General features: G+C 50.2%; 1 protein-coding gene across 1 annotated transcript; it reads right to left on the reverse strand.

Moving 5' to 3' along the window:
- Positions 1 to 546: 546 nt before the first annotated feature.
- Muc20 (mucin 20, cell surface associated) lies at positions 547 to 11,096 on the reverse strand. Its single transcript, XM_055624752.1, has 4 exons — positions 10,985 to 11,096; positions 6,715 to 8,724; positions 2,535 to 2,626; positions 547 to 862 (listed from the first exon to the last, which is right to left on the reverse strand). The coding sequence occupies exons 1-4, from the start codon at positions 11,058 to 11,060 to the stop codon at positions 794 to 796; spliced, it is 2,247 nt and encodes a 748-aa protein (XP_055480727.1). The 5' UTR covers positions 11,061 to 11,096; the 3' UTR covers positions 547 to 793.
- Positions 11,097 to 11,853: the final 757 nt, after the last annotated feature.

The raw sequence follows: 11,853 nt of genomic DNA on the forward strand, positions 1-11,853 counted from the left end.
CTGGGTTAAAGGGTTGGTCCTCGGTGGGTGAGGCTTCCAGGAGATGGAGCCTAAAGGAGAGCCACTGGGATGAGCCCTTTGGGGGTTGGGTACCCTAGCTCCTTCCTCTTGCATTGTTTTGCTTTCTGGGCAGAAGACTAGCAGTTGGCTCTGCTAGGCGCTTCCTACCTGTGCCCCTGGCTCTCCCACCTTATACAGAAAGCAATGAATCTGCCCTATTTTGACCCAACCTGAGGCCCAAAGCAATGGGTTTGCCCTCTTCTGACCTGGAACCATCTCAACCGTGAGCAGAAATAAGCTACTTTCTCATTGTAATTTGATGACCTCATATTTTGCTATATCGGCAGAAAGCTGACTAATACGAAGCTCAAGCTTCAGAGGGATCCAGGGCAAGTCTTGTAAAAGTCAAACCAAACCAGGCATCAAGAAATCACTCCCCAAATTCCCACGTAATAAAAACATCTGAGGCACATGGGCTCGAGACTGACAATCTCTGGGGTCCCACTGAGTGTCACTGAGTACAAAACAGAAGACCACAGGTGAGAGGTCAGGTCTCTCTTTACTGAAATAGAACAGCCAGTCAGAGGAGGTGAAGGACATCCCAGCCCTCTCCCCTTGCACATACACTCAGGCGTAACCGGACCAACATCTTGCGGTAAGGTACAGGGTAGGGCTCTCGAGCCAGCTGGCCTTCGAGGGAGCCTCCTGGGTCCTGAGGCTTTGGTGGGGCTGGGGCCACAGGCAGCGTTACTCTCCTGGCACAGAGGACTTGCCTGGTTGCAGCTACCATTCATCAGCCTCTCCTGACGCTCAGTAAGGACATTCGGACAAGTGGCATGTGGCTGTGCAGTTCACGGTGGACCTGGAAAGCAAAAGAACACGTCAGGCGCCAGCCTATTGCCCGGGAGCCCACTGTAAGCCAAGGACAGGAAGGGGCAGTGAAGGGAAATCAACAATGCTTCCTGTGATGACAAGGGCCATTTGAAACTCACAGCAGCCAGGCCAGGCATGGTGGCGCACGCCTGTAATCCCTGCACTGGGGAGGTCGAGGCAGGGGGCATTGCAGTGAGTTCGAGGCCAGACCGGTCTACAAAGTGAGTCCGGGACAGCCAGGGCTACACAGAGAAATCCAACAACAATAACAAAACAACCTCACAGCAGGTGCTCTTATCCTCCTTCCAGAAGGGATACATGTGGCATGGTCTGATTTACCCTAGCTCTCCCAGCTACCTACAGCCCACTTTCAGATCTTCCTGACTCCTGGGCCTCATTCCTGCACTTCAGCTGTCTGACCTGACCCTGAGTTGGGGCCTCTGAAATAGTTGCTTTCTGACCTCTGAAATAGTTGTCAGGTCTACAGTCCGCTGTGGCCTCCCTCTCCCGTGAGGCTCCATGCTCGCTACTTTGATATGACATCTGTCATTTATTTGTCTGTCGTACATCAAACTTGGGTGCATTGTGGACAGAAATCCTCATCTAGGTGGCCCCACCGGGCCTCCTTGCTACTAAGAAAATGTGGAGACTCAAATATTTATTTCCTCTTAATATCCCAGGATTGTATTTGGTGCGTACAAGAGCCACGCTTGGCCGATTGGATGTTCCTGCTCGGAACTTTAGTTGCAACAAGCAACTCACAGACAGTGGAAACCCGCTTGTGACAGCACGTGGAGGAGGCATGATGCTCACCGAGGGAGCATGTCCTCATGCTTTTCAACATGGCAATTCTGGCTGTGTGGAGGCGCACACCTTTGATCCCAGCACTTGGGAGGCAGAGGCATGTGGATCTCTGAGTTCGAGGCCAGCCTGGTTTACAAAGCAAGTTCAGGACAGCCAAGGCTACACAGAGAAACCCTGTCAAAACAAACAAAAAAAACAAATAAAAAAACTGCTCTTTTGCTGTTCCTTTGATTCTGTGCATCTGGGGTCACCCCTCCCTTGCAATCAAGAATGTGGCTTCCCCTCCCCCCATCAATGTCACTAAACTTCTCAAAAGTCTGGACACCTAGGATCTGAAACAAATTGGATCTGGCTGGAGAGATGGCTCAGTCATTAAGAGCACTTGCTGCTCTGCCAGAGGACCTGAGTTTGATTCCCAGCACCCACGTGGTGGCTCACAATCCCTGTCATTCCAGTTCCAGAGGATTTGATATCAGGGGTTGAACTTGAAGCTGATTCCTCAGACCTTGCCTTTTCCAGGTAAACTACCATGACTTGGTTCCTGCTGCTTGCAGCTAAGATCTCTGCTTACCTTCCCATCAACACCATTGCCCTTTTCAAAGGTCAGAAGGCCTGCATTTCCAAGACATGGGGAAAGAAAAATTGGATCAAGGAAGGGGGATATTTTCTCACATTACAAAAAGGGAACAGAAGAATTGAGAAGCTAGGCAAGATCAAAGCCAGCCCTGAGCCCCGGGTTCAACTCTGGATTCTCTTTCCTGTAACACAGCGTCATGTAGTAGCCACCCTTCTATGTCCTGCAGATGCTCCCTGGAGTCCCCGAGAGCCCCTCATCTCACTGCTGATAGGCCACGTACCTGATGCATCAGCTTCTCTGTGGCTTTGGGCTTTGTGAGGTCCTCAGCGGAGGCCACGCTCAGCCGTACAAGGAGGAAGCCTCTGCCTTCACCTGAAAGTTGAGGATAGATGGAAGGTGGTACAAGCACAACTCATTTCCAGCCCAGGCCCCTCTCCATACCTGTCTGCACTCTCTCCTGTAAATGTGTGTGCAGCATTTGCTCACCACAAATGGAACTGAGGACTCCACTCTTGAGATAATTAGGCCTACTGCAGTGTCCTCCTGACCAGTGGGTACAATACAAGATGTCTTAGGGCACCTCCCACATTTGAAAAAAACCAAAGAGAAGACTGAGGGAGGGAAGATGGGAGTGGGTCGAGAATGTTCTTAAGTTCTGGAGACCCTGGTTGAGTCTGTTGGAGAGGACCCTGGCCAGAAAGGGTGATGAAGAGTGTGGCCTCTGAGGGGTGCTCTGAGCCAGTTTATCCAATGGTAAGTTCGTAGAGTGAGGAGGTCTCCTAGCGGAGCCTTTCTACCTTACCAGCTCTATTAGGAAATTTCTTTCTTTCTTTCTTTCTTTCTTTCTTTCTTTCTTTCTTTCTTTCTTTCTTTCTTCCTTCCTTCCTTTCTCTTTCTTTCTTTCTTTCTTTCCTTCCTTCCTCTCTCTCTCTCTCTTTCTCTCTTTCCTCCCTCCCTCCCCCCTCTTTCTTTTCTTTTCTTTTTTTAAAAACAGGGTTTCTCTTTGTAGTCCTGGCTGTCCTTGAACTCACTCTGTAAACCAGGCTGGCCTCAACCGATGGGATTAAAGGCATATGCCACAACCACCTGCTAAATTCTACCTTTTAATGTCAAGGAAACATAAATAAACCCTCTAGCTGCATTTACTTTACAAATCACTAATTTGGGGGATCATGAAGCTGAGTATCGAATCTTTAGTCTCTCAAAAACTCGCTGTAGAAGATACTTTCGGCTTTGGTTTTGACAACACCATTTGAGTATGTTACCTTTCTGGGCTCAGAGGTCCCTTTTGCTAAAAACACTGAGCCTGCTCAAATCTGCAGATGTCTGATGAGTCCCTAAAACAAGACAAAAATGCTTGCCGTCTCTGCCTCTACCCTATATCTGTCTCCTTTGTCAACTTAACCTTTGGGTCAGATTCCTGTTCAACTTTAAACTATTGACATTAACCATTTAAGAACTGTTTCCTGTGAGACTGTAGCACAAAGTTGACCTAGCTTAAATTTACCTCATATCTCTTTTCACCTTTAAGCTGAAGGCAACCAGATAGGAGCGACTATGATAGCAGCCCACTGGCTCAGCTCCTAGAAGTCTCCAGAAAATCTGTTCTGTCTTTTTTCACTACATCCTGTTCCTTCCTCCCCAACTTGTGAAGGCCTTCAGGGTACGTGAGCACCCCAAGATGATCCTTATCCTCTGGTTTTCCAGATGTTTCTTTTTCCTTGCCCCAGAAACTTGTCCTTAAGCCATTAGCCTTTTGGGGCGGTAAAAATGAAGGAGGGTGAGCCGGGAGGTTTTTTTTGCTCATAGCTAGTGTTGAGCATCGGTTCTTCTGGGCCAGGCATGATAGCTGATGTCTTAGGTCACAGCAGCCATGACCACCTGTGCAAAGACCTTTACCTCCCTCACACGAGGATCAGAGAGGCTCCTGATCCTATGAGGCCCCACCTCTCCCCAAGGTTACAAAGAGGTGGGACTCCTTGGTGTATGACTGACTCTGGCCCATCCAGGCTCCTGTAGAATACATCAGTAAGAGTGTTGTTTTACCAAGCTGGACTAGGTAGAGTTCATAAGAGCCCCTGCTATCTGGGGAGAATAGAAATAGACATCATTTTATGTTTGTTGAGAAAAAGAAACTTTGTGACAGCTAGACAGTCCTGGGCCAGGAATTCCTGGGTTGGTCCCAGCAGCCTACAGAGCCACTTGTTTCTCTAGAGAACTTTCTCTGACTCTCTGACCGGGCACTGACTGTTTCTGTGCCTGATAGGTGAACCAAGGGTGTCGATCATCTGTGAGGTTGTGGATTTGGAATTTGGAGTAGGATAAATTTCCTTGAGATCTGTGCTCAGAACTCTCTCCTGAGTCTTTGAGGTGGTTCAATAGGTAAAGCAGAGCAAGCATGATGACTTGAGTACAATCCCTGGAACCCATGTAAATGTGAAAGAAGATAAATGATCGTACCAAGCTGTCCTCTGAGCTCCTCACATGCACCATGATACGTGAATTCCTGTTAACCCCCCCCACACACACACACACTATGATAATGATGATAAGAAAGAAAAGAGGAGGCTTAGAAGAAGGAAGAAAGAGACAGAGAGGGGAAGAGAGAGAAAGAGATTACATTTAAGAATCTCCCTCCCCTCCAAGGCTGCACTCTTTGTAAAATGAAGCCATCTCTGCTCCATTCTCCATGCAGACAGACACTTATTAACAGAGTTCTCTATGGGAATGGAACAGCAAGAGGGCTTGTTTCTAGAAACTTCGGACCTGTCCAGGTGTCCAGGTGTCCATGTCACCTTCAGCTCTCAGAATGGGAAGTGTGCCAACAGCCCCCAAGAAAAAGCCCACTGGGGCAAGTCTTGAGACTAAGTATGGGTATGAACCCACGAGAAAAAAAAGGCTAGTTTTCTGTGGTAGCACTACCTGGCCCACATGTTCTTTAGAACCAGTGGGGAAATGTTTTGAAAATAGATCCTAGGCAGGTGGTCCCAGCTATATAAGAAAACAAACTGAGCAAGCCAGGAGAAGCAAGCCAACAATTGAAATAAATCTTTTCCTCCCCATGCTTTTAGTCACCGTGTTTAGCATGGCAACAGAAGGAAAACTAGAACATCTGCTGAATTCACTTTTGGGTTCTGCCTACTGTCTGTGAATTGCTTTTTATCTTATTTTTGTCTAGATTTTTAAAAAGATAACTCAATAACACGGTTGTGATTTTTTTTTTTTTAAATTTCTGTTTTGGGTTGGTTGACAGGGTTTTACTAGGTAGATCAAGCTGGCTCCAGATTCACAGTCCTGCTCCTGTCTCCCGAGTGCTGGGTCGCAGGCCTGTGATAGCATGCCTGAAGGTGTATTGTATGGTAGGTAGACACAGATAGAGCTGAAGAGATGATAAAGAGACGAAACAGATAAGAGAGACAGAGGCCAAGACTGAGATGGAGATGACAGGTACACAGAGAAGATGGAGACAGAGATGATAAAGGCAGAGGTAACATGGGGAGATAGGGATAATAAATACGTCATTTTTTTTTTTTTTTTGCTTGTTTGTTTTGTTTTGTTTTTCAGGGTTTGAGTCAAATGAAAGACCCAGGCACACCCACAGTGTTAAGCGCTGTACCGCTGAGCTATAGCCTCAACTCGTGGTTCGTGTTTCTATTTCCCTTGCCCAAAAAGGTGGGACAAGACAAAGATACCCAGGAATGAATCAGAAGGACAAGATAAGTAGCAGAGGCAGGCGCTCCAGGCTGCCCCCAACTGCTCCCACCACAGAGTTGCTGACAGCGAGCTTCTCTGAGAAGTTTCTATGGTTTCAGATACGAAGGTTTAAACTCCACAAATGTTGTTACGTTGCTTTGTCTAAAGCTCTTGATGTAGAGCACAGCAAATATGGCCGCCAAGCCCCACTTCCACACCCTCCCCACGCTCCACATGGCAGCCGTCTGGACAAGTTGTTTACGTTTTTCCTTTCTGCGTGGGCATGGCTGGGCTAGAGACTTCCAAGGCTTGAGAGTCAAGTCTTCTGAACAACGTTTCAGATCTCCCCTGGTGCACGGGATCTGCCTAGTTGTTGTTAATTGGTAGAGGTTAACCCGGAAACGTTAGCGCTCATCCAGTACAGCCGCCCTCTATCTGAGGTGAAGAAACTCGGGCTCAGAGGAGAGGGACAGGTCCAGGGTCTCTCAGGCTAGCCCAGAGCCAAGATCTGAACCACGTCTCAAAAACCCGGTTTCACACTCATCACATAGACATCACACAAACATCACTCCATCACTCATACATCACTACCCCACACATACATCTTAACTACTTATTACCAACCGATCAGGAGATCGTGAAAGGTCAGGGAGACGATGCAGTATCGGCCCTTATCTCCTTTCTTCCTCTCAACTCCTTAAGGATACTCCAAATCTCAACAACTCACATGTGGGAGAAAAAAAAAATCACCATGGAGTTTCACTTACCTGGATCACGTTTTGTCGAAGCCTCAGCGGGTGTCGATGCTGAGGTAGGGGTCTGGGCCACTGTTGTTTCTCTTTCTGGGATTCCACTGGTGGGGAGGGTGACCTCGAGGGCAGTGGCAGGGGCTGAGGTGCTGGCTGTTGACAGGGATTGAGGCAGAGTCAACGTCTCAGAAGAGGACCAGGAGGCCGTCACTTCTGTAGGGCTGTGGCTTGTGTCTGGGGCTCCAGACACGATGACAGACGTTTCTATTTCTGTGGTGCAGGTGGTGAGCTTAATGTGAGTGATGCTGAAGGTAACCAAGTCCTGGGCTGGAGTTGTAATGTCGGGTTCCAGGACCCGTGAGCTGCTGAGGACCCCAGCTGAGCTCTCAGAGGAGGAGGAAGAGGAGGAGGAGGAAGAGGAGGAGGAGGAGGAGGGGGAGGAGGAGGAGGAGGAGGAGGAGGAGGAAGAGGAGGAGGAGGAGGAGGAGGAGGAGGAGCTGCTTTCTGAAGACAGGTGCTGGGCTTCTGTGGAGGTGTGTGCCAAAGTCAGGAAGTCAACTGCAATCTTCCTTGCCTCTTCAGAGCTGTCATCAGTACAGAGGCTATCAAAGATGGCTTCTATGGGATCACTCACTGTGCCAGTCTCGATGGTGCCCATCCAGACTGATGGGCTTCTGCTTGTTGCCAAAGTCTCTGTGGGGTGCACAGCCGTGAAGTTGGAAGGTATCCTTATTTCAAGAGTTCTGGTCTCTGTTACAGAGGAAACGGTCTGGGACTTTAGGGTCAATTCAAGAATGGAGATGGTCTGGTTCTCTGGGGTCTTTGTGGTAGGGAAAGTGGTCTGGTTCTCCAGGACTGATGGGGAAGAGGAAGTGGTCTGAGTATCTACAGATAATGATGCAGAAGAAGTGGTCTGAGTATCCAGGGAGGATGGTGCAGAGGAAATGGTCTGGGTATTCAGCAACGATATTTCAGAGGAAGTGGTTTGGGTATCCAGGGATACAGGGAAAGTGGTCTGGGTATCCAGGGATACAGGGGAAATGGTCTGAGTATCCAGGGAGGATGGTTCAGGGGCAGTGCTCTGGGGATCCAGAGACAACACTGTAGGGAAATTGGTTTGGGTCTCTAAGGTTGATGCTACAGGTGAAGTGGTCTGAGCATTTCTCATCAATGGTGCAAGGAGACTGGTTTGGTTATCCATGGATAATGGAGCAAGAGAAGTGGTCTGGCTTGATGCTGAAAGGGACGATGTTGAAAGGAAAAGGGTCTGGATCTCCAGGGGTGATGCTGTCTGGGAAGGGGTCTGCGTGTCCAGGGGTGATGCTGTCTGGGAGCTGGTCTGAGTGTCCAGGGATGAAGCTGTAGGGGAGGGGGTCTGGGTGTCTAGGGATGATGCTGTAGAGGAGGGGGTCTGGGTGTCCAGGGATGATGCTGTAGGGGATGGGGTCTGGGTGTCCAGGGATGATGCTGTAGAGGAGGGGGTCTGGGTGTCCAGGGATGATGTTGTAGAGGAAGGGGTCTGGGTGTCCGGGGATGATGCTGTAGAGGAGGGGGTCTGGGTGTCCAGGGATGATGCTGTAGAGGAGGGGGTCTGGGTGTCCAGGGATGATGTTGTAGAGGAAGGGGTCTGGGTGTCCAGGGATGATGCTGTAGAGGAGGGGGTCTGGGTGTCCAGGGATGATGCTGTAAGGGAGAGGGTCTGAGTGTCCAGGGATGATGTTGTAGAGGAAGGGGTCTGTGTGTCCAGGGATGATGATTTAGGGGAGGTAGTGTGTGTCTTCCTGGTCTTTGTTACAAAAGAGGCGGTCTGGGTGTCCCTGGAGCTGCCTTCTGACCTGGCACTGGTTGCAGTCAAGGTGTTAGAAGCAGCTCCAGTGCTCAGAGTTTGAGTGTCTAGAGGAGCACATGGAGGAGTAAGGTCAGTGGTCTGGAAAGCGCCCTCTGAGCTGGGCCTGTCCGTTTGAGTAAAGGCAGGCACTTCCTTGTTGTCTGTTGTCACCAAAGGAGCTGATCGGCTGATGCTGAGGCCTGTGTCGGGCGAGAACCACTTGGTGAGTCCATGGCTCCCACCCCCACGCCCCCCACACCCCTGTGAACTGACCGCACAGGAGCTTTTGCGCCTGTGCCCTGGATGCTATTGGATGTTGCGGAGGGTCACTGTCCATATAAACAAAGATGATGGGAGCAGCACAGAGAAGCCAAGGCCTTCGTGGCAGCCCTGAAGGCACACTGCCCTGCCTCTGTAGCCTTGATAACCCCCTTGAGGCCAGCCAGCCCCAGGATGCCAGCTGGTCAGTGGTCTGCCGTGCAGCATGTACCAACAAGTGTAGGCAAAGAGGGCCCGAACCCACAAGAGACAAGAACTGTCGAACAGGGATCAGGACTTCCAGAGCTTTCTGAAGAAACTGTCGCCCTTCCATGGGTAGTTTGCTGGCCCCCAAAAAAATATTTTCCCATGAAAGCATTTTCTTGAAAGTCAAGAATGGCTTTGGAGGTAATCTACATCTTTAAGGGTAATTAGGATGATGGGGAGAGGAGCCTCCAGCCTGAATGAAATGTGCCCTAGGAAAGCAAGTTGCCAGGGCGCTGAAGGCAGCTCACGTGGGTGAGGAGAGCATGTGCACACACATTCTCTCTGTGCTCAGTTAACACAACTACACACATGAACACACATGCACGCGCACGAACACACACGCGCACAACTGCATTCGGATAGGCTTCTTCATAGGCTCTCCCCACTCCCGAGCCCAAGCTATGTCCCCCGGTCCACAGAGCCCAGCCCAGGTCATAGGACCCTGCTGCATTCCTCCTCCATGTCTCCAAAATGGGGTTGAGGAGCATGTGGACACAGAGCCTGGTTTGAGTCCCATCTCGGCTCCTTTGTTCTGCTGGGTACCAACTCAGGCACAGGGGCCAAGTCCCTGTGCTCACACTGACATTTTCTCATGGGTGAAGTGGGGCGAGGGCCACCTGGTTCGTGGGGTTGTGAGGCTTCGGTTAAACAGACTGAACAATGCAGCATGAGCATGGTCAGTTGCGAGCGTGAGAGACAGGCAGGGTGGTCCGGCGGCTGGGCGCTGCTAGCACATGCTCACTCCGGGGATAAAGTCCTCCCTTTAAGCTGCAGTCACCTTGACAGCCGGCAGCATCTCAGAGGTGGGTGCCTATTGCCTAGAGTTACTGTGAAGATTTAAAAGGCAATGCTGGACCAGTCCCAAAGCTCAAGGGAGTAAAGGTACTTGCACCAAGCTTGGCGACATGAGTTTAATCTTCAGGCTGTCATCTGGCCTCCACACATGTGTCAGGTACTTGTGGACTCTGTCTGTCTGTCTGTCTAGCTATATTGATGAGCTCTGGGTTTGATTCAGAGACCCTTCCTCAAGGAATAAGGTGAAAGAGCCTTCAAGGATGACCCTCCCCCCAAAAAAAAAACCTCTGGGCTTCCATATACACTGCACACATGTTGATACACAGCCATACACGTGTGAATCCACACATATTAAAAACATTCTCTCTCACACACACAGAAAATAGAAAATGGAAACAAACAAACAAAGTCTATATAGCAAGTTCCAGGCAGCCAGGGCCCTGCATAGGGAGACTGCCGATAAGTAAAGTCTAAGAATTCTTAAACAGGGATCACACTAGACAGTGTGCTGCGTCATGGTGGGGCCTTCACTGTAACAACGCCAGTGCTGCGGAGACCTTAGGGCCAGCAGGGGACCGTGTGTGGTTAGGAACAGGAGAGATGAGACCTGTCCAGTTTTACTCCCGACCTAAAGTTCCTCTGGAAATCGCCTCTTAAAGAGTGTGTGGTGAGTTTGGCACAGTGCCTGCTACCGACAGATTGGTGTGACTTCCCATCTTCCGGAAAAGCCCACCTCTCCTGCCTCCCCCTGTCCAAGCAGTGTGTGACAAACTTTTCATTCAAAAGGCAGATTTCAGAGAACAGCTGTGCTAGCTAGCACAGTTCCATGAGGTAAAGGTTTGCTAGTCCATATTCCTCAGTTCACAGCATGATTGTCACCAGTGGTGTCTCCCTGCCCCCTCTACCCTCTCACTCTGCTGTCCCTGTGCCTAAAGACTAACCCCCAGACTCCCTCACAGTGATGACGTCTTCGTCACCATGCTTACACAGACACATCTACCATCCCTAACACTGGTCCACTCTTCAGGCCATTAATCACAACTAACAGAAATAACCCTTGCCCACAAAGGGCTCTCTTTGCCAAAACTCCCTGCCAGGGAGGAGCCCCACCAGGGTGAGGGGGGGTGTCCTCTCCCTTACCTGGAGAGCTCACAGTGACTCCAGCCTTCCAGCAGAAGAAAAGGAGAGCCACAGCCAGGCCCCAGACTGAGCCCATCCTTGCCTGGCCACTGACCAGCACTGCCTGGCGGACCTGCCCGCTGCCTCTCCTCACCACTCTTTCCTGCTTCCTCAACCTGGGGAGGAGGGGCAGCCACCTGGCCAGGCGTGACTTGGTAGGTTCCAGAATGCAGCCAGGTGAACGCAGAGGTGCTGTGAGGGCTGACAGCAGGCTCACCATCCCACTTCCCCCCACCCCCGCCCTCCTGTCTGACAGCCTCTCCTCTCTGATTTGAAGATTCGGCATCATCATTTCCATTCTGAGATCCTCCCCTGCAACTGGGAAGGGCAAGGGAGAGAGATGGTGTTTGCCCCTCTCAGCCATGCCTGGGGTCTGAGCTTCATGGGCTGACCTGAATTTCTCTGCTGAGCCTAGATTTTTTTTTTCAGTTCTAGGGCCCAAGGATAAATAAGAGAACCTTTCTGAGCCTTAGCTTCTTGATCTGTAAAATGGGCACACTGACTCAGATGACCACTTTTTATTTTTTTTAGAGACAGGATCTTTCTGTGTAGTCTTGGCTGTCCTGGACTCGCTGGGATTCCAGGCCTGCGCCACCACACCTGGCTGCCACTAATGTTCTTACATTGCTGGTGCTCAGAGAAAATACATCTGTCTCAGATGCTCAGGATATAAGTGGAGCCCTCATCCCCTATCAGTAGACGTGAGTGTTCCTAAGGTCTCAAAGGGACCGTGTCCCAGTGTAGGGGCAGAACTCTGACCTCTAAAATCTTTCTGTTTTCAATATCCTGGAACTTTGCAGTCAAATCAAAGGCAGGACCAGGTCCCTAGC

The sequence above is a fragment of the Psammomys obesus genome, unplaced genomic scaffold (genome assembly GCF_907164565.1).
Source record: "Psammomys obesus unplaced genomic scaffold, mPsaObe1.curated_primary_1811, whole genome shotgun sequence".
Lineage (NCBI taxonomy): Eukaryota > Metazoa > Chordata > Mammalia > Rodentia > Muridae > Psammomys > Psammomys obesus.

What these genes read in the sequence shown, in the direction of transcription:
- Muc20 (XM_055624752.1), bottom strand. Translation starts at nt 11,060, where the DNA reads ATGGGCTCAGTCTGGGGCCTGGCTGTGGCTCTCCTTTTCTTCTGCTGG. An exon ending in AGTCACTGTGAGCTCTCCAG is followed by an intron (nt 8,725 to 10,984) that starts GTAAGGGAGAGG and finishes CGCCCGACACAG; the next exon opens with GCCTCAGCATCAGCCGATCA. An exon ending in CAGAGAAGCTGATGCATCAG is followed by an intron (nt 863 to 2,534) that starts GTACGTGGCCTA and finishes TTTGCTTTCCAG; the next exon opens with GTCCACCGTGAACTGCACAG.